This window comes from Scyliorhinus torazame, chromosome 14, assembly GCF_047496885.1.
Source record: "Scyliorhinus torazame isolate Kashiwa2021f chromosome 14, sScyTor2.1, whole genome shotgun sequence".
Taxonomy (NCBI): domain Eukaryota; kingdom Metazoa; phylum Chordata; class Chondrichthyes; order Carcharhiniformes; family Scyliorhinidae; genus Scyliorhinus; species Scyliorhinus torazame.
Window position 1 is genome coordinate 8,380,676 of NC_092720.1, and position 26,594 is coordinate 8,407,269.

General features: G+C 44.6%; 1 protein-coding gene across 1 annotated transcript; it reads right to left on the reverse strand.

Annotated features, from left to right (window-relative positions):
- Window positions 1-799: 799 nt before the first annotated feature.
- Window positions 800-20,598, reverse strand: LOC140389247 (EEF1A lysine methyltransferase 3-like). Its single transcript, XM_072473421.1, has 4 exons — window positions 20,449-20,598; window positions 20,073-20,310; window positions 8,797-8,908; window positions 800-2,510 (listed from the first exon to the last, which is right to left on the reverse strand). The coding sequence occupies exons 2-4, from the start codon at window positions 20,238-20,240 to the stop codon at window positions 2,086-2,088; spliced, it is 705 nt and encodes a 234-aa protein (XP_072329522.1). The 5' UTR covers window positions 20,241-20,310; window positions 20,449-20,598; the 3' UTR covers window positions 800-2,085.
- Window positions 20,599-26,594: the final 5,996 nt, after the last annotated feature.

Here is a 26,594-nt window from a genome sequence, read left to right on the forward strand (position 1 = left end):
TATCTGCGAGGGAATTCACTTTGCTAGCAGAAACAAGAACGTAGACTATTTTCTGAATGGCCATGAATTATGCGAGGGGAACGTGCAATGAGACCTGGGTGTCCTCGTACACCAGCCACTGAAGGTACGTATGCAGGTGCAGCTGGGTTTTATAGAAGGCTAATGGTATCCTGGCCTTCATTGAGAGAGGATTCAAGAGGAGGAGCAGGGAAGTCTTGCTGCAATTATTCAGGGCCTTGGTGAGGTCACACTTGCAATATTGTGTGCTGTTTTAGTTTCCTTATCTGAGGAAGGATGTTCTAAAGCACCCCCAGATCAGAGATGTTTCCCCCAAACCATCAGTCACTCATTGCTGAAAGCTAATTAGCAGTCCAGGCAGCAACAGTGAAGAGCAATTGCTTTTCCACTTAACTGTCCCTTACACCTGCTGCCTCAAACAGATGTCTGGAAACAACAGCTGTTACTCACAGATAGCAAAAACTATATCAAAAGGCTTTAACTCCTCCCCCCCACGCAGATGTTTATAAACATCAAGGGGTTAAGTGCTTTCACTTCCTCATTTTCTCAGCAGATAGCTGCTTTTGATGTGGTTGTGAGCTATCAATCACAGTCAGATGTGTATTAACATTGTGGATTAGGTACTTGACATGCATTCAAGTGTGAAGGGAAATGAAAATAAAACACATCCAGACGATTGACTGTCTGGAAGATATGACGTTCTCAATAACAGCCTGATAATTGCTATTTTTCTTTGAAAGTGAACAGAAGCCGAGCAGATCAATGGATACTATGTTTTTAAGAAAAAAAACATTTTTGTCACAAGTAGGCTTACATCAACACTGCAATGAAGTTACTGTGAAAAGCCCCTAATCACCACATTCCAGCGCCTCTTCGGGTACACTGAGGAGAATTCAGAATGTCCAAATTACCTAAAAGCACGTCTTTCGGCTCTTGTGGGAGGAAACCGGATCACCCGGAGGAAACCCATGCAGACGCGGGAAGAACGTGTAGACTCCACACAGACAGTGACCCAATCCAGGGATCGAACCTGGGACCCTGGCGCTGTGAAGCAACAGTGTGAACCACTGTGCTACCGTGCTGCCTTGTGAAGTTGTTTGACTTTCTAACAGCAGCTTCTTTCTATACATCTGCCTGAGGCAGCAGATGTGAGGGATAGTTGAGTGAAAAAGCAGTGATTTTTCATTGTTTCTGCCAGGACTGTTCTTTAGCGTCCAAATAGGGGTGACTGATGGGGTGGGCCTGATGATATTTGGGGACAGGGAGGGGGTGGAGGGTCTGATGCAGGGATCTCAATGTTGTCGTGTCTGATGGCATGTCTGCTGGGAGGGAGCATTGGGGTCTCTGATGGGAGTCTTGACCAGTAGATGCGCTGGTGGCACCTGGTAGTAGTCTCCAATGGAGGACCCTGGTGTTGGGTCTCGGGGAGTCTGATGGTAATCTGGTTTGGGTTACCCTCATGTGTACTGTGATGGGGTGCGGGTGGCATGCAAGTCCCAAGGTGCAGGAGAGTGGGGATGCCCCAACTTGCTAGTGGTGAGGGGGCAGGATTTGCATAGTGGGGTCGAGGGGGCTTGCGTGGGCACTCGGTATCAGTCTGCCCGTTGAAACTGACAGCCCAGACGCAGCATATAAAATGGAATCCGGGGAGGTTCCACCCATGCAGGAAATAGGTGATGGAGAGGGGTGAATCACTTCTAGCCCCAGTGCAGGCAAGGTGCGATTCATATCCGGCGGATGACCCAAACGGACAATCCTGCCAGAATATCATCTCTGGCTCAAGCAGGCTTTCAGGAAGAATCAATGCTACAATGTGGACACCTGGAGACGAACAGAAGTTTTCTACATGTAATCTATTAATTTTTAATGGAAAACAATATGTGAATCTATTGAGAGAAAAGAGCAATTTTGGATTTAAATGTCAATTACTGAACAGTAAATTCTTGCTTCAAGTGAGTCTACAAGACTTGCATGTACAATGGGAGAAAAATAAATTACAACATGCAAACCATGAAAAATATTTCGTGAAAGCGACTCAGCTTTCTCATGATCCAATTGAGTGATAAACTAGCATCTCCTCTGTAAATTGGGGTGTTGTACAGCGGTAGGAGTATTGAGACGCATTCTGTAGACGTTAACATCTTCGACATCGTACCTGCAAACAAGCTCAGTTTGAAAATACTGAGACAGGGTCACATGGCCCTCTCTGGTCACATTCTGGCCGTAGAACATCGTAGAGGCAAAATAAACGACGGTCTTTTCGTTACTGAGGTGTAAAAGAGTCTCGAGAATTAAAGGGATATTGTAATGAAAATACATAATGTCCGAGCAGAGGATATAGTCGTAGTCTGAGGGGAACAGGCTGTTGTCGAGGCCCCAGCGGAGGGCACGGACTTTGACCTGAGGTTTGAAGGAAGAAGGGATGTTGAAAGACACATTCCTTTCTATTCGATTCAGCAGCTTCGGTTGGTCTGTAATGGTGACATCGCCACCTGAAACAAGAAAAAGGCCTATCTTGGTTACAGGCATCCCCATGAATGGGGGCAAATTCAAACTTTAGTCCGAAGCAGCACGACTAAAATATATTTTGTTCCCATTTTGTCAGCATTGTATGGAGGTAAGCTCACAAGTTATCATTGACTCTCCGGGTCTGGGCACTCACGGTAAAGAATCATGTTAACAGGGGACAGCAGACTTGAAGCATTGTTGTTTCATCCTTTTAAGTTTGTCATTGGAAAATGGCTGGCCCCATTTGGAGATAGTTCAGTCCTGGAAACAGGGAACAACATAGGCAGAGGGACAGGATACTCACCTGAAGAGCAAGTTCTGTTATAATATGAATTTAAAGGATTGTAGCATGGCATCACTAGAAAGGATGTGTATCATGTGAATAATATTTTCCCCTTTTGCGATCAGCAAGCACACACACATAGCTCTACAGATCTGATATCATCAAGCTTTATGTCCTAATATGTCTGTTATTCTTAATAAATGAACCCAAAATATGTTTACCCAACCCTATGAGAAATTAGTAATTATGTGCCATAATTATGTAATTATGTGTCATAATTACAACACCACACGTCTCAACAGATTCCATCTGATGCATATCTTCACATTATTTCCCAATTTTGATCACTATCCCTTACAAAATTTAATAAAAATCAGTCCATCGACGTTTCGAATCATCCAAATCTCTACCTGCATCACAGAGTTTTAATTTTTAATAATCCTTATTATCACAAGTAGGCTTACATTCTGCTGGTTTAGCTCAGTGGGCTAAACAGCTGGTTTGTGATGCAGAACAAGTCCAGCAGCGCGGGTTCAATTCCCGTACCAGCTTATCCGAACAGGCACCAGAATGTAATGACTAGGGGCTTTTCACAGTAACGTCATACTTGTGACAATAAAAGTTTATTATTATTATTACATTCTAATCTAATATTAGCAATCTTTATTGCCACATGTAGGCTTACAGTAACACTGCAATGAAGTTACTGTGAAAAGCCTCTAGTCTCCACATTCCGCCACCTGTTCGGGTACACAGAGCGGGAATTCAGAATGTCCAATTCACCCAACAAGCACGTCTTTCGGGATTTGTGGGAGGAAACATGAGCACCCGGAGGTAACCCACGCAGACACGGGGAGAACGTGCAGACTCCGCACAGACAGTGACCCAAGCCGGGAATCGAACCTGGGATCCAGGCGCTGTGAAACAACAGTGCTAACCACTGTGCTACCGAGCTGCCATATGGAAGACATTTTGTGATTACTATTACCTTTTGATGGGAAAGTAATACACCTTGCTTTTTTGCTGATGATTTTGGCTCTAATTTTAATGTGTGGGTCCTTGTTCTGAATTAGGAACTTTGGGGACTTGAAAGGGGAGATGACAAGAGGCTGCTCCCCTGTGGGAAACTTTAGCATCAGAGGATCCAATTTCAAAGTAAGGGGACGCCCATTTAAGACAAAGATATGGAAAAAAGTATTCTTTCACAGCGGTGTGAATCTGTGGAATTCTCTACCACAGAGAGCTGTAGAGGTGTGATCATTCAGTCTGTTCAAGGCTGAGTGACACTGATAAAAACTATATTTATAATTTATATGCAGGCAAGCTGTTAAGGATTTTTTGCTTATAACCTTAAATCACTGTTGCTCCACATTCCCAGTTGGCACAATTCATCTGCCGTACTTGTTAACACATTACATAACATTACATGTAGCCATGACTAGAAAAACGAATGGCTGTTGTGGTTCTTTGTGATCAACCATCTCAATCGCAGGGCATGATTGCAAAAGTTGCGCAGGGTAGTTTCCTCGGCCCAAGCATCATGAGCCATTTAATGAATTGGCGTTCTACCCCTCCCCACCACACCCGCCCAGTCATATGGACAGAAATGGGGATGTTCGCTGATGATTGCACAAGAGTTTGTACCACTCACAACTCCTCAGATACTGCCCATAGACAGCAAGAGTTGGACAACATTCAGGTCTACACAGAGCATTATCTCAGAATCACAGAGCACAGAAAAGGCCCTTTGGCCTCTGCACTGAAACATGAAAAGCAACTGACCTACCTACCTAATCCCTCTTACCAGCTCATAGCCCTGAATGTTATGACGTACCAAGTACTCATCCATGTACTTTTTAAGAGACGTGAGGCCTCTTCCATCCTCCTAGGCTGTACAAGTATCATTTTAACATTATAAAACCGATACTCCAACCATCTCCCCTTGACATCAAATTGCATCATCCTCACTATCAACATTCTATGGATTATGATTGGTCAGAAGCAAAACTGGAAGCAATGTAAATACTGTGGCTGGAATGCAGGCCAGAGGCTGGGAACTCTACTGTTAGTAACTCACCTGAAACGCTGTGAAGCCTGTTCATCATCTACAAAGTACAAGACAGGAATATGATAGAATATTTTCCAGGGTAGAGGGGTCAGTTACGAGGGGGCATAGGTTTAAGGTGCGAGGGGCAAGGTTTAAAGGAGATGTACGAGGTACGTTTTTTACACAGAGGGTAATGGGTGCCTGAAACTCGCTGCCAGAGGAGGTGGTGGAAGCAGGGACGATAGTGACATTTAAGGGGCATCTTGACAAATACATGAATAGGATGGGAATAGAGGGATGCGAACCCTGGAAGTGTCGAAGGTTTTAGTTTAGACGGGCAGCATGGTCGGCACGGGCTTGGAGGGCCGAAGGGCCTGTTCCTGTGCTGTACTTTTCTTTGTTCTTTGTTCTTTGCCTGGATGAGTGCAGCTGCAACAATACTCAAGAGGCCCAGCATGAGTCCCAACATGTACAATTAGGTGGATTTGCCATGCTTAACTGCCCCTTAGTGTGCAAAGATGTGCAGGGTAGGTGGGGTTCTAGGGATAGGGTGGGTGTTCTTTCAGAGGGTCAGTGCAGGCCAAATGGCTGCATGGCCTCCTTCTGTACTGTCCAGAGACTATGGTGCTCTGACAAAGCTGTCGACTGGACTGCCAACCCATCCACCATCATCCAACGTCTTCAACATTTACTCCCTCTACCAGCGGCGAACAATGGTGGCGCGGTACAGAATCTGCATGATGTACTGTAGCAACTCACTAAGCCTCCTGAGACAGCACCTCCCAAACCTCTGACCTATACCAGTGAGGAGGACAGGGATAACAGATGTCCGGGAGCTCCACCTGCTGCAAGTTCCCCTCTAAGCCACACACCTTTGTCATGTGAGGGAATCTTTAAGACATGGATGTTTAAGCAATGTACCTTTAAGAAAACAGTGATGTCAGAGAGTGGGTGGGGCTGAGCTCAGGTCAGCCATTTTGCAGTTTGGTTTTGCAGTTTGAAAAGTGCCTGGCTGGTTTTGCTGAGAGCAGTTTAAAAGTGCCTGGCTGTTTTGCTGTGAGCTGCTTAAAAGGAGAAAGCCAGTTTGAGACAACAGCTTGCGGAGTTCTGGTTTGCTATGAGTTGCTTGAAGGGAGAAAGCCAGTTGTAAAAAGCAGTTTGTGTGTGTCTGTGTGTGTCCAGAGAGCTGCAGGAAGAAAGCAAGGTGCTGGAGCTGAAGTCAACCCAGCATATATATCTCTGTCATTCTACAGAAAAAATTTATATCCTTTAACCTGATGTGATTCTGTTTAAAGGTGTTAAATCTCTTGGAAGTTTGAAGGAACATTTTGAGGAATTATTTATTGTTGCAATATTTTCTGAGTTATCTTTGAAGTAAGGGGTGTTAAGAGATCCAATGTTTATTTAAGATGTTAAGTTGAGTTCATGGAATAAACAGTGTTTTGTGTTTGAAAACCCACGTGTCCATAATTGTAATTCCACACCTAGGGAAAAAGCCGTGTGCTAGGAAAAGCAACAAATGCAACAAGGGCAGCACGGTAGCCTTGTGGATAGCACAATTGCTTCACAGCTCCAGGGTCCCAGGTTCGATTCCGGCTTGAGTCACTGTCTGTGCGGAGTCTGCACATCCTCCCCGTCTGTGCGTGGGTTTCCTCCGGGTGCTCCGGTTTCCTCCCACAGTCCAAAGATGTGCAGGTTAGGTGGATTGGCCTTGATAAATTGCCCTTAGTAACCACAATTGCCCTTAATGTTGGGTGAGGCCACTGGGTTACAAACAACAAAGAACAAAGAAATGTACAGCACAGGAACAGGCCCTTCGGCCCTCCAAGCCCGTGCCGACCATACTGCCCGACTAAACTACAATCTTCTACACTTCCTGGGTCCGTATCCTTCTATTCCCATCCTATTCATATATTTGTCAAGATGCCCCTTAAATGTCCCTATCGTCCCTGCTTCCACTACCTCCTCCGGCAGTGAGTTCCAGGCACCCACAACCCTCTGCGTAAAAAACTTGCCTCGTACATCTACTCTAAACCTTGCCCCTCTCACCTTAAACCTATGCCCCCTAGTAATTGACCCCTCTACCCTGGGGAAAAGCCTCTGACTATCCACTCTGTCTATGCCCCTCATAATTTTGTATACCTCTATCAGGTCGCCCCTCAACCTCCTTCGTTCCAGTGAGAACAAACCGAGTTTATTCAATCGCTCCTCATAGCTTATGCCCTCCATACCAGGCAACATTCTGGTAAATCTCTTCTGCACCCTCTCTAAAGCCTCCACATCCTTCTGGTAGTGTGGCGACCAGAATTGAACACTATACTCCAAGTGTGGCCTAACTAAGGTTCTATACAGCTGCAACATGACTTGCCAATTCTTATACTCAATGCCCCGGCCAATGAAGGCAAGCATGCCGTATGCCTTCTTGACTACCTTCTCCACCTGTGTTGCCCCTTTCAATGACCTGTGGACCTGTACTCCTAGATCTCTTTGACTTTCAATACTCTTGAGGGTTCTACCATTCACTGTATATTCCCTACCTGCATTAGACCTTCCAAAATGCATTACCTCACATTTGTCCGGATTAAACTCCATCTGCCATCTCTCCGCTCAAGTCTCCAGACAATCTAAATCCTGCTGTATCCTCAGACAGTCCTCATCGCTATCCGCAATTCCACCAACCTTTGTGTCGTCTGCAAACTTACTAATCAGACCAGTTACATTTTCCTCCAAATCATTTATATATACTACAAAGAGCAAAGGTCCCAGCACTGATCCCTGTGGAACACCACTGGTCACAGCCCTCCAATTAGAAAAGCATCCCTCCATTGCTACCCTCTGCCTTCTATGGCCTAGCCAGTTCTGTATCCACCTTGCCAGTTCACCCCTGATCCCGTGTGACTTCACCTTTTGTACTAGTCTACCATGAGGGACCTTGTCAAAGGCCTTACTGAAGTCCATATAGACAACATCTACTGCCCTACCTGCATCAATCATCTTAGTTATGGGGATAGGGTGGAGGTGTTGACCTTGGGTAGGGTGCTCTTTCCAAGAGCCGGTGCAGACTCGATGGGCCGAATGGCCTCCTTCTGCACTGTAAATTCTACGATCTATGAAATCCATTAACGGGAGAGGTTAGTTGAACTCCATGATATATTTTGGGGTTCTGAAAACGCCTCGCCCATTTAGCTATGAGGAGCGGTTGAATAAACTCGGTTTGTTCTCACTGGAACGAAGGAGGTTGAGGGGCGACCTGATAGAGGTCTACAAAATTATGAGGGGCATAGACAGAGTGGATAGTCAGAGGCTTTTCCCCGGGGGAGAGGGGTCAATTACTAGGGGGCATAGGTTTAAGGGGAGAGGGGCAAGGTTCAGAGTAGATGTACGAGGCAAGTTTTTTACACAGAGGGTAGTGGGTGCCTGGAACTCGCTGCCGGAGGAGGTAGTGGAAGCAGGGACGATAGTGACGTTTAAGGGGCATCTTGACAAATACATGAATAGGATGGGAATAGAGGGATACGGACCCAGGAAGTGTAGACGATGGTAGTTTAGTCGGGCAGCATGGTCGGCACAGGCTTGGAGGGCCGAAGGGCCTGTTCCTGTGCTGTACATTTCTTTGTTCTTTGTTGTTCCATAACACCTTCCTCACTTGGAAATATATTGCTGTTTCCTCACTGTCACTGTGCAAAAACCTGGAACTCCCCCCCCCCCCACCCCCCGCCTAACACCACTGTGGGGTTTCCACTGCACATGGGCTGCAGCAGCTCCAGAAGGCAATTCATGATGCATAATTAATGCTGCTTTAGCCAACGGCAACCACAGTCCATGAAGGAATTGAAAAATGCACAAGCACCACACACACACAGAGAGTTGCTCATTCATTTCATTCACCCTTCAAAAATTATTGTTCCTCCTGTGGTGACATAAAGTGTCTTTTACTCACCCAGAAGAGCAGCAAGAATGCTCACAATTCCAGTGCCCGCTCCAAGCTCAATCACTTTCTTATCCGTAAACCTTATTCCCTCTTTCTCAAAGTACTGACACAGACCAAGGGCCTTTAACATGAAAAAACATATGTCTATGTTACAATGCAGCAGTGACACAGCATCATATGAACATACACATTGGAGCAGCAGTAAACCATTCAGTTTATCGAGTCTGCTTCAACATTTAGAACAGTATTTCTGGTCAGATGTGGTCTCACACCAACTCGTCGGTCTATCCCCTGTATGGTTGACAGTTGTCAATTAAGAAACTGTGATGTTCAATTACCCAGCCTCCGCGACTCTCTTGGGGTAATATTCCACAAACTCACAATCCTCTGTGAGAGAATAGATCGGTATATCAGCATTGTGAAAGGGAGGCCTATCTTTTTGAAACTATATACCTGAGTTCTAACCTCTTCCAAAAGGGAAAATATCCATGCAGCATCGATCTGGTCAATATCCCTCAGCATTTTACAAGTTTCATTAACATAATTTCTCATTCATCTAAACCCAAATGGACATAGGGTCAACCTTTGAAACCTTTCCTCAAAACAAGGCACCCTCATCCCTGGATTCGGTCGAGTCTCTGATTTGTTTCTGAGTCTATTTTGTCATTTCTTAAATAAACAGACCAAACCTGTACACAGTACTCCGGATCTGACCGTAGAAATGCCTCGTACAATTTCAACTAACTGCCATACTTTCATTTTCTTTTTCCCTTGCAACAAACTATATAATTCCTTCAGCGTTCCCAACCTCTTGATGTGCTATAATATTAGCTTTTTGTGATTTATGTGTTCGGATAGTCAGACCCGCCTTGTTTTAGACCATTTCTATACTACCTTCCTATTGATCCTACAAGTTCACCTGGCGTCAGGAATGCTGCTGATATGGCTGTAATGTTTGAAGGGAGATGGTCAGCACTCTCCCCGATTGCAATGTTAAATAGGCGGCAACGTCAGCTGACTGGGCGTATGCTTTGATAAGTGGACTCCCGAAGGTTGCTGTCGGTGATACCTTACTCCTCCCCCATAGGCAACATGGTTACATTCTTTGGAAAAGAAAGAAATAGCAAAGAAAAGAAAAGTGAAGCAGAGAAGAGAACCAGGTGGCTAAAAGACTGTAAAAAAGAGCTGAGTGGATGTTTATATCTCCTAAGGAAAGATAAACAGCTGTTTGTGAGTACAGTTGGGTAGGTAGTCCTACTTCCTTTGGTTACAATTGTTAAGATATCATTCTGTGATTCATTGTTTGTAAGAAATATATTCTACAACAACAAAGCATGGTGAAGAAGGACCCTGGTTGATATTGTTTGATATTAAAAAGGATTATTTTGGTTTAAGGTGCAAGACCATGCAGGAGAACTCCAAGCCACGGTTTACTCTGAATGTTCCATGTGTGAGACCCGGAAAGCCTCCAGTTCCCAGGACCAGCATGTGTGCAGGAAGTTTCTCCAGCTGCATTTCCCAAACCCCGAGACACTGTGGAGTAACCCCCGAGGCAGAGAGTATCGTGGAAAGCAGGCGTAGAGAGGTGATCACAATGCAGGTCCATACTCCCCAGGCAGGAAGGGAATGGGCGACCACCAGGCAGAGCAAGTTGACTAGTCAGGCAGTGCACAAATATTCTGTGTTTAATCTTATTCATGGGGGCATGATTAGTGAACAACCCTGATTTCAATCTTGCGGCCCACTGAGATGAAGGAGGACAACTCATGCGGCCCACTCACCCGGCGAGTTTTCCCATTCATCCCAGTTGGAGATCATACGTGAATGCAAGGGCAAAATTCAGAGTCGGGTTACTCAGTGCATTGAACTCGAAGCAAAATTGCCCCTTAGTGTCCAAAGGTTGGGTGGGTTTTCTGGGTTACAGGGATGAGGGGGAGGCGTCAGCTTAAGTACGGTGCTCTTTCCAAGGGTCGGTGAAGACTCAATGGGCCGAATGGCCTCCTTCTGCACTTTAAATTCTTTGATTCTGAAGTGATTTTTAGGAAGCACAGGAAGCTTGGAAAAGTGGGATTAATGATGGCATAAATGCATTATTGAGGGATGAATTAAGTTCAAGGAATCTGAATGTGAAGCAATGTGTGTTGTGGTGATAAATGAAAAAGGCAAAAGACAGTGGTGGGAGAGATGTGCTTGTTCATCAAGTGTAACTTTCTGGTAAATCAGAGTATAAAATAATAGATAATGGGACCTTTTCAGAAAAAATATGACAATAAACATTGGTTATTATCTTGGGATTGTACCTAAGAACAACACATTCTGAAGCCAATGAGGGAACATGCTTTAATTGAAGTGTTATTGTACAAGATAGGATTAATTGATAACATCATGGTGAAGGTACCCCTCTGCAGCAGTGAACATAATATGATTGAACTTCACATCCAGTGTGAGGGAGAGAATAGTGGATTGAAGACTCATATTTTAAACTTAAATAAGGACAATTGTGTGGGAATAAAAGCAGGGCGAGATTAAGTTACCTGGAAAATGAGGTGAAGCTTTTGGTCAATAGAGATGCAGTGGCTGCCATTAAATGGATTTTTCTGAATACACAGAATAGATAAATTCCATTGAGAAAGAAACATTCTGAGGGGTGGACCCACCGTCTGTGGATAACTGACTAAATATAGTCTCAAGCGTAAGGGAAGAAACATGCGTATAACTGCGGAAGGTCAGGTGACAGGTTAGAGGTTCGACAGAATATAAAGAACTGAAAATAATGACAAAAAGTTTATTAAGGAGGGAAAGGTCGGGTAAAAGAGAAAGCTAGATGGAAACATAAAGATGCACTGAAAGTGATTTTATAGATATTATCCATGACATTCATTAACACAAGGAGCATTGCTCCTATCGAAAATGAGTCTGGGGCTTATTAATGGAAAATAAACAGCTGGTAACTAAATTAAAGAGATACGTTGCTTCAGTCTTCTTCTTAAAATATATTAGTGACATTTGAGAACTAGCTTTACATTAGGAAAGGGGGACGAGACTCAGGAAACACTTACACTCCACAGTAGGATCTCCAGATCCTAATGGATTCATCCTTGACTTTAAATCAGTGGCAAATGAGATAGTTGATGTGCAGGTTTTAATCTTCCAAAATGTCTTGGATTCTGAGGCAGCACGGTAGCATAGTGGTTAGCACAGTTGATTCACAGCTCCAGGGTCCCAGGTTCGCTTCCCAGCTTGGGTTACTGCCTGTGCGGAGTCTGCACGTTCTCCCCGTGCCTGTGTGGATTTCTTCCGGGTGCTCCGGTTTCCTCCCAGAGTCCAAAAATATGCAGGTTAGGTGGGTTGGCCAGGATCAAATTGCCGTTAGTGTTCAAAAAAAGTGGGCTTATTGGGTTTAAGGGATAGGGTGGAGGAGTGGGCATAAGTAGGGTGCTCTTTCCAAAAGCCAGTGCAGGCTCGATGGGCCGAATACCCTCCTTCTCCACTGTAAATTCTATGGTTCTGTGATTCTGGGAAGGTACCATTAAAGTGGTAAATAGCAAAAAAACTAGAGGCCATACTTAAGATCAGTCATAGTAAAATTTTGGAAGGCTTATATTTTGGCAGTGCGCTTAGAAAACGTGAAGGCATTGAAGCAGAGACAACACATGACTCTGAAATGGAAATTGCAGTAATTAAATCATATATTTTTATAGCATAGTATGAGGCCAATCGGCCCATTAAATCTGTGCCGGCTGGCAAGCACCTGTCTATTCTAACCATATTTTCCAGCACTTTGTCTGTAGTATTCTATGCTGTGGCGTTTAAATTGCTCATCTAAATGCTTCTTAGATATTATGACGGTTCCCTCCTCTACCACCTTTTCAGGAAGTGAATTCCAAACGTCCAACTCCCTCAGGGTGAAAACATTTTTCCTCCAATTTCTTCTAAATCCTCTGTTGACCCCTCAACTAAAGAGAATGTATCTTTTTATCTGCCCTATCAATGTACTTCATAATTTTGTATTCTTCAATCAGGTCTCCACTCAGACTTCTCTGCTCTCAGGAAATCAACCGCAGCCAAACCAGCTTCTCCTCATAGCGGAAGTGCTCCTGTACAGGCAACGTTCTGGTAAATCTCCTTTGCACCCTTTCTAGTGAAATCACATCCTTCCTATAGTGTGATGACCAGAACTGCATGTGGCATCCTCGCTGTGTTCCAATGAGCATTCTTTACAGCCCCATCATAATCTCCTTGCTTTTATACTCTTTGCCTCGGCTACTAAAGGGACGTATTCGATATGCCTTTTTAACGGCCTTATCTCACTGCCCCGCTGCCTTCAGAGACCTATAGAAATGCAACCAGGACCTCTCTGTCCTACTGTCCATCATGTATTCCATTGCCTTGTTAATCCACACACTTTCCAGCGTTCAATTCCGTTAGCCACTGTTCTGTCCACCTGACCAGCCCACCTACATTGTTCTGTAATCTAATGCTTTCCTGCTCGATAGTTAACCCGCCACCCATTTCTGACCCTGCTGCAAACGTACTGATCATACCGTCACATTCACGTCCAGATCGTTATTGTTTCCCTGCAGAGCAAGTGACCCAAAACCGATCCCTGCAGTTCACCACTGGAAACAGGTTCTAAATCACGAAAACAACCTTCGATCATTAATCTCTGCCTCCTGTCACTAACACAATTCTGGATTCACCTTTCCAAATTGCCCTGGATCTCTTGCCACTTCCCTTCTTGATCAGTCTGCCATGTGGCAACTTGCCAAACGCCTTACGGACTACTTCCACTGCACTGCCCTCATCTACACACCTCGTCAACTCCTTGAAAATATCATGCCTAACCAATAATATTGGAGTCGTCTGAAGGAGTAAAATGTGCTGTGGACAAAGGGGAACCAATGGGTATATCTGTGCTTTGATTTTCAGAAGGTATTTGTTGAGGTGCCAGGTTAACGTTTATTGAGTAAAATGAACTCTCATTGTGTAGAGGGTATCATGTTGGCATGGACAGAAGATTAGCTAGCTCACATGGTACTAATGGTTTCCAGAACTGGGTCTTTTTTCTGGCTGGCGAAATGCGGTGCATAATGTGTCACGGCGATCAGAGCAGCTGCCTCAAGGTTTTACAATTTGTCTAAATGACTCGGATGAAGGGACAAGTGGTATGATTGCTAAATGTGGTGTGAAATTGTCCATTTTGGCAGGAAGAATAAAAAGTAGAATATTATCAAAATGGGAGATATCACAGCGCTCTGAGACGTAGGGGGATCTGCCTTTCTTAGTTCAAGAAGAAGAAAAGGCCTGTGTATCTTATCAAAGGTTATTGAAGGAAATATGTAAATAGAAATATGTAAATGTGATAGAAGCAGTTCAGAGAACATTTACTATTAAAGATTGGGAAGAGAATGTAAGAGGCATGGTTAGTAAGTTTGCAGATGACACCAAGATTAGTGGCATGGTGGATAGTGAAGAAGATTATATAAGATTGCAACAGGATCTTGACCAATTGGGTCAGTGGGCCGATGAATGGCAGATGGAGTCGAATTTGGATAAATGTGAGGTGATGCATTTTGTTAGATCAAATCAGGGCAGGGCCTACTCCGTTAATGGTAGGGAGTTGGGGAGAGTTACAGAACAAAGAGATCTAGGGACAAAAGTTCATAGCCGCTTGAAGGTGGAGTCGCAGGTGGACAGGGTGGTGAAGAAGGCATTCAGCATGTTAGGTTTCATTGGTCAGAATATTGAATACAGGAGTTGGGACATCTTGTTGAAGTTGTACAAGACATTGGTAAGACCACACATGGAATACTGTGTTCAGTTCTGGTCACCCTATTATAGGAAGGATATTGTTAAACTAGAAAGAGTTCCGGAGAGATTTACGAAGATGCCACCAGGACTTGATGATCTGAGATATAAGGATAGGCTGGGACTTTTTTCCCTGGAGCGTAGGAGGCTTACGGGTGATCGTATGGAGGTCTATAAAATAATGAGGGGCATAGATAAGGTACATAGTCAACATCTTTTCCTAAAGGTAGAGGAGTCTAGAACTAGAGGGCATAGGTTTAAGGTGAGAGGGCAGAGATACAAAAGAGACCAGAGGGGAAATTTCTTCACACAGAGGGTGGTGAGCATCTGGAATGAGCTGCCAGAGGCAGTGGTAGAGGCAGGTACAATTCTTTCCTTTAAAAAGCACTTAGACAGTTACATGGGCAGGGTGGGTATAGAGGGATATGGGCCAAGTACAGGCAAGTGGGACTAGCTTAGTGATAGAAACTGGGTGGCATGGACAAGCTGGGCCGAAGGGCCTGTTTCCATGCTGTAAACATCTATGGCTCTATGATTCTGTGATACCAGGAATAGATGGGTGGTGGTATGAGGAACTACTGGACAGGCAAGACATATATGCGCTGGAGTCCATAATACTTAGAGGAAACTTGGTTGAAAGCCATGAGGAGCGATTGAATAAACTCGGTTTGTTCTCACTGGAACGAAGGAGGTTGAGGGGCGACCTGATAGAGGTATACAAAATTATGAGGGGCATAGACAGAGTGGATAGTCAGAGGCTTTTCCCCAGGGTAGAGGGGTCAATTACTAGGGGGCATAGGTTTAAGGTGAGAGGGGCAAAGTTTAGAGTAGATGTACGAGGCAAGTTTTTTACGCAGAGGGTAGTGGGTGCCTGGAACTCACTACCGGAGGAGGTAGTGGAAGCAGGGACGATAGGGACATTTAAGGGGCACCTTGACAAATATATGAATAGGATGGGAATAGAAGGATACGGACCCAGGAAGTGTAGAAGATTGTAGTTTAGTCGGGCAGTATGGTCGGCACGGGCTTGGAGGGCCGAAGGGCCTGTTCCTGTGCTGTACATTTCTTTGTTCTTTGTTCTTTGAAAGAGGGAAGACCCTGAAAGATCATGATAGGGTGGATCTGAAGAGAATGTTTCATTTTGAGGGAGAATCTAGAGCTAGTGGTCATAGCTTAAGAATAAGGGTCACATATTTGATTTTTTTTCTCTCAGAAGGCAGTGAACCTGTGGAGCATCTTCGTTCAAAAGGGACTGGAATTAGAATCTTCGAATGTTTTCAAGACAGAGGTACACAGATTCTTGAGAAGCAAGGTGTGGAAGTTATAGGCGGGGGCGAGGTGGGTGGGGGTTAGAGTCAGATCCGCCATGCGTGTGGGGCAGACAGGAATAGGCCCAATGACCCAGTGGCCTCCTCCTCCCCATACTTTGTATGTTCAGATGTACTCCTGAGTGTTGGTTGGTGCGTTATGAATGATGTTTGTAGCGATTTGTAATATTCCATTTGGAATTAAAACAAATATTGTTTCGCAATAAATTGAGAAAGATGATGCTGGCTGACACGAGGGAATTGTTATTGTAAACTTAATGTGAGGAGCTTGTTCTTCAAGATGTTGAAACTTTTATGGATTGATGCATCAAGATGGGCTGAATGGACTTGCTCGTCTGTACATTAGTTGTGTTATCAACATGCATTCTCCAGTACTGCTTTGGGAGTTTTCACCGATATAATGTCCAGTCGTTAAGAAATTCAAACATGAAAATTGCCAATCCAGATCTCATGGCAGATAGTGGCAAAATGGTCCCACCTGATAGATTATAGATGTATTAATTCCTTCAGTGTTCAAAGCTCGCAGGTGTTACAAGGGATCCCTTGTGATCTGGAGCGACGCCAATTGCAGGGATTAATTTCCCCGACCGGCAGAGGATAATCTTTATTAGTGTCACATGTAGGCTGACATTAACACTGCAATCATGTTCCCTGGTTGCCACACTTCAGTACCAGTTCGGGTACACAGGGAGAATTCAGAATGTCCAATTCACCTAACAAGCATGTCTTTTGGGACTGGTGGGAGGAAACCGGAACACCCGGAGGAAACACACACAAAGACAGGCAGAACTACCACACTCTGCACAGACAGTAACTAAGTGGGCAATGTAACTCGAGTCCTTGGCGCTGTGAAGCAACAGTGCTAACCACTATGCCATCGTGGTTATCCATGAAGGCCCCACCATTGGTGATTTCTAGTGGTCATTACGGAGACATGGATTTCACAGGGGCAGGAATGGTTGTTAGATGTTCCAGGGTTTAGATGTTTTAAGAATAATTGGGAGGGAGGTAAAAGAGGGGGAGGGGCACTGTTAATTAGAGAGTGCATCACAGCTACAGAAAAGGAGGTAGTCGAGGAGGGTTTGTCTACTGAGTCAGTGTGGGTGGAATTCAGATACAAGAAAGGAGCAGTCACTTTATTGGGAGTTTTCTATAGACCCCCCCCACCCCCCAAATAACAGCAGGGAAATGGAGGAACAGATTGGGCGGCAGATCTTGGAAAGGTGCAGAAGTAACAGAGTTGTTGTCATGGGTGACTTCAACTTCCCTAATATTGACTAGAATCTCCTTCGTGTATATGGTTTGGATGGAGCAGTTCTTGTCAGGTGTGTCTATGAAGGATTCCTGACTCAATATGTAGATAGGCCGACTAGGGGGGTGGCCATATTGGACTTGGTGCTCGGCAACGAACCAGGCCAGGTGTCAGATGTCTCGGTGGGAGAGCATTTCGGTGACAGTGACCACAACTCCTTGACCTTTTCTATTGTCATGGAGAGCGCTAGGATCAGACAGTATGGGAAGGGTATTTAATTGGGAGAGGGGACATTATACTCTTATGAGACAGGAGATGAGGAGCATAAATTGCGAACAGGTGTTCTCAGGAAAATACACAACAGTAATGTGATTATTTTTAGGCAGCACTTGTTGCAACTGCTGGATATTTTTGTCCCACTGAGGCAAGGAAGGAATGGTAAGGTGGAGGAGCCTTGGGTGACAAGAGAAGTGGAGCTTCTAGTCAAGAGGAAGAAGGAAGCTTACACAAGGTTGAGGAAGCAAGGATCTGGCACGGCTCTAAAGAGTTACAAGGTTGTCAAGAAGGAACTCAAAAATGGACTTAGGAGAGCTAGAAGAGGCACAAAAAAGCCCTGGCGAGAAGGATTAGGGAAAACCCCAAGGCGTTCTACATTTATGTGAGAAATTAGAGGATGATCAGAGTGAGAGTAGGGCCGATCAGGGATAGTGGAGCAAACATGTGCCTAGAGTCTGAAGAGGTAGTGTTGGCCCTAATTGAATATTTTGCTTCAGTATTCACTAGACAGAGGGGCCTTGTTGCTCGTAAGAACAGCGTGAACCAGGTTAATATGCTAGAACAGGTTGATATACCCGAGGTTACTATGGGAACGACGGAGGAGACTTCTGCGACATTGGCGATGATCTTTGAGTCCTCACTCTACACTGGAGTAGTACCGGATGATTGGAGAGAGGCCAATATTGTTCCCATTTTCAAGAAAGGGAATAAGGAAATACCAGGGATTTATATACCAGCCAGTTTATGTCTCTGGTGAGCAAAATACAGGAAAGGATTCTGAGAGACAGGATTTACGATTGTTTAGAAAAACATAGTTTGATTAAAGATAGTCAGCATGGCTTTGTGAGGGGCAGGTCATGCCTCATAAGCCTCATTGAATTATTTGAAGATGTGACGAGACACATTGATGAAGGTCGGGCAATGGATGTGGTGTATATGGATTTCAGTAAGGTATTTAATAATGTTCCCCATGGTAGGCTCATTCAGAACGCTAGGGGGCATGGGATACAGGGAAATTTGGCTGTCTGGATACAGAATTGGCTGGCCGAAAGAAGACAGCGAGTGGTAGTGGATGGAAAGTAGTCCGCCTGGAGGTCGGTCACAAGTGGTGTTCCGCAGGGATCTGTTCTGGGACCTGTGCTGTTTGTGGTTTTAATAAATGTTTTGGATGAGGTGGTGGAAGGGTGGGTTAGTACGTTTGCCACCCAGGTTGATAGGGTTGTTAAGAAGGCGTATGGTGTGTTGGCTTTCACTAATCGGGGGATTGAGTTTAGGAGCCGTGAGGTTTTGGTGCACCTATATAAAATCCTGGTTAGACCTCACTTGGAATATTGTGTCCAGTTCTGGTCGCCTCATTATAGGAAGGATGTGGATGCTTTGGAGAGGGTACAGAGGGGATTTACCAGGATGTTGCCTGGACTGGAGGCATGTCTTATGAAGAAAGGTTGAGGGAGCTAGGGCTTTTCTCACTGGAGCGAAGAAGGAAGAGAGGTGACTTGATAGAGGTGTACAGGGTGATGAGGGGCATGGATAGAGTGGATAGCCAGAGACTTTTTCCCAGGACGGAAATGGCTGTCATGAGGGAACATAATTTTAAGGTGATTGGAGGAAGGTATAGGGGAGATGTCAGAGGTCGGTTCTTTACACAGAGAGTGGTGGGTGTGTGGAATGCACTGCCAGCAGAGGTGGTGGAGTCAGAGTCATTGGGGACATTTAAGCGACTCTTAGACAGGCACATGGACAGCAGTAAATTGAAGGGGTGGAGGTTAGGTTGATCTTAGATTAGGATAAATGGTCTGCACAATATTGTGTGCTGAAAGGCATGTACTGTTCTACATTCTACGTTCTATGAATCACCACCAGCCAGCTCCCTCTCAAAGGGGAGAGCAGCCTCTGGGCCTGTGGTGACATTTACATTTTTACCCTGGCTCTCTGGAACTTGAGTCCAATAACACCAACCACTGCCTCCCATAAGCTCTCTCCACCAATTTCACAGTTGACCGAGCAGCGCGCTTTTGTCTTGTATTCATATTGCGCTGAACAACAGCTAGAAAGGATCACGCATCTGTTAACCTGCCGCCGTGGATTCATTCCAGTCAACCTATCCCCAAGTGCTGGTGAATTGTTTACTTTGGAACCAACCCCAACTTATATTCCCTGCCAGTTAAATGCAACTTTGGAAGATTAGAAACATGATCATAGATTATCATAGAATTTACAGTGCAGAAGGAGGCCATTCAGCCCATCGAGTCTGCACTGGCTCTTGGAAAGAGCACCCTACCCAAGGTCAACACCTCCACCCTATCCCCATAACCCAGTAACCCCACCCAACACTAAGGGCAATTTTGGACACTAAGGGCAATTTATCATGGCCAATCCACCTAACCTGCACATCTTTGGACTGTGGGAGGAAACTGGAGCACCCGGAGGAAACCCACGCACACACGGGGAGGATGTGCAGACTCCGCACAGACAGTGACCCAAGCCGGAATCGAACCTGGGACCCTGGAGCTGTGAAGCAATTGTGCTATCCACAATGCTACCGTGCTGCCATATCAATGAATCCATATGATTCCTGTTGAACCTGCACACTTGACAAAAGGGAACTGAGGTGAACTTACAGCTTCCCACACCGAAGATCCAAATCCTAGCCTACAAGATATATTCGCACCGATTTCTAATTTGAAACCACAGGCTTGATAGTAGTCTTTCCTACTGAAATCATTGTCCTCGTAGATATGAAGAGAAAATACTTTTTGCATCAGTTTCATCATCTTCGGCTCAAACATATTGTTGGATTCTCTGTGGTGTTTGGTAGATAGGTCTGAGACGCAGCCGTGTATCTTCACTTGATTCTTTCTAGGTAAAAGAAAATTAGATTTTTGAATCAGAAGGTTTGCAAACATCATTTTTTCTTTTCAGAACAGCAAGCAGAGCCTGGGAAAAGTTTAGGCACATTAATGTAGAAATTCATCTTAGTCGTTGAATTAAAATTACCTGTGTCCAACTGGGCATCTGTTATACCCTCCACCCTCAGCAGTATTGAACCAGAGAGAGACGAATATCGAGCGGGTTGGGTAACAAATGATGGATTTGATGTCGCTTCTCTTCCACAACTATCCAAGCGACTATGAAAGTGAACATTGGCTAACGGAAGAGTAGAGCAGTGAGCTGACACAATTATAACACTGACAGCTGTGGGAAATATAACTGTTCCATAGAAACCTGTACATTTTGCTCTGAACATGACGTCTCGTTTTGATGGAAGAAAATTAAACTGTTGCAAGAAACACTTAAAACATTTATCAATCACGAACAGAAAGTACGTTCAGTAATGAACAACTTAATGTTTCGACCTTGTGATGCTGATAGTGCTTCACATTTTGCTGATATACAACTCCAAATTGTCGACCTTCAGATTCTGTCAAATCAAAATAACTATCACCACTAGTCAATAGCGGGAAAAGCAAGTCAATTGGACAAATTCATCCAACCAGAACTTTGGACAACTTCCAGTTCCACTCAGATTCGATGGTAAAAGTCTGAAGGTTTATTTAGTCAGATCGGATATGTATGCCATTTTCGAATCTCTCTCTCTCATTGTGGTGTCCTGGGGCGAGATTCTCCGACCTCCAACTGTATTTTTCTGCGAGCAGCTCAACAGATCATTAAGTACATGAGAAGAAAAGGGAATAAAAGAAAGTACATAATAGGGCAACACAACATATACAATGTAACTACAAAAGCACTGGCATCGGATGAAGCATTAAGGGTGTAGTGTTAATGAAATCAGTCCATAAGAGGGTCATTTAGGAGTCTGGGGACAGTGATATAGCTGGATAGCAGGTGGGAGTGATGCCTACTGTGGTTGATAAGCCAGTGGAAAATCAGACAGCTAAAGTGTTGAAGGACGAATATCCTGGGATTTTTCCAGATTGTGTAGTAACAAGGTCGCAAAGTCACAGGTTAAGACAAGAGGAGAAATCAAAGAGTGAAGATGAGGTGGAAGTGCAATTATCAGAAACGATTTTTATCAGATGGTTGAAAAAGAACAAGAACAGGTGGAGGATGAGGCGGATAATTTTAGTTCAGGAAAATTGGCGGAGTTACAACAAAAAGATGTAGAAATAAAACGGATGTATCAGAAAGCATATACGGAAGAGGAATCTGCGTGTATACCAGAGTGTTATTACCGTAAAAGTAATATCTTGATGAGAAAATGGAGAATTAACATATGCAGGCGGATGAAAAGTGGGCAGAAGTTCATCAAGTAGTATTGCCGGTAGGGTATAGAAAGGAGGTGTTGCGAGTTGCACATGAGGTACCAGTGGGAGGTCATTTGGAAATAAGGAAAACTCAAACTAAAATCCAAAAACATTTTTATTGGCCTGGACTACATAAGAACATAAGAACTAGGAACAGGTGTAGGCCATCTGGCCCCTCGAGCCTGCTCCGCCATTTAATGAGATCATGGCTGATCTTTGTGGACTCAGCTCCACTCTCTGGCCCGTACACCATATCCCCAAATCCCTTTATTCTTTAGAAAGGCATCTATCTTTTTCTTAAAAACGTTTAAAGAAGGAGCCTCAACTGCTTCACTGGGCAAGGAATTCCAGAAATTCACAACCCTTTGGGTGAAGAAGTTCATCCTACACTCCGTCCTAAATCTACCTCCCCTTATTTTGAGGCTATGCCCCCTAGTTCTGCTTTCCCCGACCAGTGGAAACAACCTGCCCGCATCTATCCTATCTATTCCCTTCATAATTTTATATGTCTCAATAAGATCCCCCTGCATCCTTCTAATCTCCAATGAGTACAGTACCAGTCTATTCAACCTCTCGTCATGATCCAATCCCCTCAACTCTGGGATCAACCTAGTGAATCTCCTCTGCACTCCCTCCAGTGCCAATATGTCCTTTCTCAGGTAAGGAGACCAAAACTGAACACAATACTCCAGATGCGGCCTCACCAACACCCTATACAATTGCAGAATAACCTCACTAGTCTTGAACTCCATCCCTCCAGCAATGAAAGACAAAACTCGATTAGCCTTCTTAATCACCTGTTGCACCTGCACACCAACTTTTTGCGACTCGTGCACCAGCACACCCAGGTCCCTCTGCACAGCAGCATGTTTTAATCTTACCGTTTAAATAATAATCCATTCTGCTGTTATTCCTCCCAAAATGTATAGCCTCACACTTGTCAACATTGAATTTCATCTGCCAGACCCTAGCCCATTCACCTAACCTATCCAAATCCTTCTGCAGACTTCCGGTATCCTCTGCACTTTTTGCTTTACCACTCATCTTAGTGTCGTCTGCAAACTTTGACACATTGCACTTGGTCCCCAACTCCAAATCGTCTATGTAAATTGTGAACAACTGCGGGCCCAACACTGATCTTGAGGGACCCCACTAGTTACAGGTTGCCAACCAGATAAACACCCATTTATCCCCACTCTCTGCTTTCTGTTAGTTAACCAATCCTCTACCCATGCTACCACTTTACCCTCAATGCCATGCATCTTTAGTTTATGCAGCAACCTTTTGTGTGGCACCTTGTCAAAAGCTTTCTGGAAATCCAGATATACCACATCCATTGGCTCCCTGATATCTACTGCACAGGTAATGTCATCAAAAAATTCTACCAAATTAGTCAGACACGACCTACCCTTTATGAACCCATGCTGCGTCTGCCCAATGGGACAATTTCCCTCCAGGTGCCTCGCTATTTCCTCCTTAATGATAGATTCCAGCATTTTCCCTACAACCGAAGTTAAGCTTACCGGCCTATAATTACCCGCTTTCTGCCGACCTCCTTTTTTAAACAGTGGTGTCACGTTTGCTACTTTCCAATCCTCTGGGACCACCCCAGAGTCTAGTGAATTTTGATGAATTATCACTAGTGCGTTTACAATTTCCCTATCCATCTCTTTTAACACTCTGGGCTGCATCCCATCAGGGCCAGGAGACTTGTCTACCTTTAGCCCCATTAGCTTGCCCAATACTGCCTCCTTAGTGATTACAATCATCTCAAGGTCCTCACCAATCATATCTTTATTTCCATCAGTAACTGGCATGTTATTTGTGTCTTCCACTGTGAAGACTGACCCAAAAAACCTGTTCAGCTCCTCAGCCATTTCCCCGTCTCCTATCATTAAATCTCCCTTCTCATCTTCCAAAGGACAAATATTTACCTTAGCCACTCTTTTTTGTCTTATATATTTGTAGAAGCTTTTACTATCTGCTTTTATGTTCTGAGCCAGTTTACTTTCATAGTCTACCTTACTCTTCTTTATAGCTTTTTTAGTAGCTTTCTGTTGTCCCCTAAAGACTTCCCAGTCCTCTAGTCTCCCACTAATATTTGCCACTTTGTATGTTTTTTCCTTCAATTTGATACTCTCCCTCACCTCCTTTGATATCCACGGTCGATTTTTCCCCTTTCTACCGTCTTTCTTTTTTGTCAGTATGAACCTTTTCTGAACACTGTGAAAGATCGCTCGGAAGGTTCCTCAACTGTTCCTCAACTGCTTCACCATGAAGTCTTTGCTCCCAGCCTACCTTAGCTAGTTCTTCTCTCATCCCATTGTAATCGTCTTTGTTTAAGCACAAAACACTTGTGTTTGATTTTACCTTGTCATCCTCCAACTGTATTTTAAATTCCACCATATTGTGGTCGCTCCTTCCAAGAGGATCCCGAACTATGAGATCATTAATCAATCCTGCCTCATTACACAGGACCAGATCTAGGACCACTTGTGCCCTTGTAGGTTCCATTACATACTGTTCCAGGAAATTATCCCGGACACATTCTATAAACTCCTCCTCAAGGCTGCCTTTACCAACCTGGTTAAACCAATCGACATGCAGATTAAAATCTCCCATGATAACCGCTGTACCATTTCTACATGCATCCGTTATTTCTTTGCTTATTGCCTGCCCTACCATCCTGTTACTATTTGGTGGCCTATAGACTACTCCTATCAGTGACCTTTTCACCTTATTATTCCTGATTTCCACCCAAATTAATTCAACCTTGTCCTCCATAGCACCAATATCATCCCTTACTATTGCCCGGATGCCATCCTTAAACAACAAAGCTACACCACCGCCCTGACCGTCCATTCTATCCTTTCGTATAGTTTGATACCCTTGGATATTTAGCTCCCAGTCGTGACCATCTTTTAACAATGTTTCAGTAATGGCCACTAAATCATAGGCATTCACGATGATTTGCGGCATCAACTCATTCAGCTTATTCCGTATACTACGAGCATTCAGGTAAAGTACACTTATGCTGTTTTTTATGTCTTTGTTATGAATCCTAAAACCTTGATCAGTAACTTTTTGCAATTTATTTTTCCTCTTACCTTTTCTCCTAATTTTCCTTGTCTTTGAACCCATATCTCTACATAATAACCTGTCACGTAACCTGCTGCCTTGCTCTCCATTAACCATTATACTGTCCATAGCTTTACCCTTCCCTTCCCCCCAACTTGCTAGTTTAAAGTCCTTGTGACCAACCTATTTATCCTATTCGCTAGAACACTGGTCCCAGAATGGTTCAGGTGAAGACTGTCCCAACGGTAAAGGTCCCTCCTGCCCCAGTACTGATGCCAATGCCCCATGAAATGGAGTCCCTCTTTCCCGCACCACTCCTTTAGCCACGTGTTAACTTCACTAATTTTCTTAACCCTATGTCAATTGGCACATGGCTCGGGTAGTAATCCAGAGATTATAACCCTGGAGGACCTGTTCTTTAATTTAGTCCCTAGTGTTTGATAATCCCCAAACAGGTCCTCTTTCCTAGTCTTACCTATGTTGTTAGTCCCAACATGGACCACAACAACTGGATCCTCCCCCTCCCTCTCCAAAATCCTTTCAAGCTGATCAGAGATGTCCCTCACCCTGGCACCGGGCAGGCAACATACCATGCGGGACTCACGATCTGGCTTACAAAGGATGCCATCAATCCCCCTAATTATAGAATCCCCTACAACTACCACTTGTCTTTTTGCTCCCCCCTCTTGAATGGCTTCCTATACCACGGTGCAGTGGTCAGTCAACGCATCCTCCCTACAGCCCTCTTCCACATCCACACATGGAGCAAGTACCTCATACCTGTTGGACAAGGGCTGAGGCTCCTCAACTCCTAAACTCAGGATCCCCCTACCTGCCTCCCTTGCAGTCACACCACTCTGTCCCTGACCACTGTCTGAATTAACAGTACTTATTCTACCGGGTGTGACTGCCTCCTGAAACAAAGCGTCCAGGTAATGTTCCCCCTCCCTGATGTGCCGCAGTGTGTGCAGCTCGGTCTCCAGCTCATCAATTCTGAGCCGAAGTTCCTCGAGCAGCCAACACTTGCTGCAGATGTGGTCACTGACGGTCTCAATGGGATCCACCAGTTCCATCATCATACAGCAACAGCACATCACCTGTCCAGCCATATTCAACTAGTTAATTAATTTAAATAACTTTTTAAAAAAAAATTTTTATAGAACCTCAAGGATAAACCCGAACACCAACAAAAACACAACCCTCTCTCGCCACTCACCCGAACTCAGTCACTCACCTAAACTCAGATGCACTCTGTTCCAATCAGCACTCAGTCACTCACCTAAACTCAGATGCACTCTGTTCCAATCAGCACTCAGTCACTCACCTAAACTCAGATGCACTCTGTTCCAATCAGCACTCAGTCACTCACCTAAACTCAGATGCACTCTGTTCCAATCAGCACTCAGTCACTCACCTAAACTCAGATGCACTCTGTTCCAATCAGCACTCCGTGTCTAAAGGCACTCCTGCCACACCTTTTGTACCCTGCCTGATTTCCAATGAGCCAATAGGCCCGCTCCAGGAACTGAAGTCACCAACTGCCACTTGCCCTGTAAACCAATCACTTTTAAATATGCACTCACCTCTCCCAGCAACCCTGCAGTCTGTGGCCTGCTCCAGGAACTGAAGTCACCAACTGCCACTTGCCCTGTAAACTAATCACTTTTAAATATGCACTCACCTCTCCCAGCAACCCTGCAGTCTGTGGCCTGCTCCAGGAACTGAAGTCACCAACTGCCACTTGCCCTGTAAACTAATCACTTTTAAATATGCACTCACCTCTCCCAGCAACCCTGCAGT

Excerpts from the sequence above, each read along its gene's own strand:
- LOC140389247 (XM_072473421.1), bottom strand. The coding sequence starts at position 20,240 with ATGTTTGAGCCGAAGATGATGAAACTGATGCAAAAAGTATTTTCTCTT. Across the intron at positions 8,909-20,072 it reads GATCTTCGGTGTGGGAAGCT|GCCCTTGGTCTGTGTCAGTA; the intron begins GTAAGTTCACCT and ends TTCATGTTAAAG. Across the intron at positions 2,511-8,796 it reads CATTCTTGCTGCTCTTCTGG|GTGGCGATGTCACCATTACA; the intron begins GTGAGTAAAAGA and ends TTCTTGTTTCAG.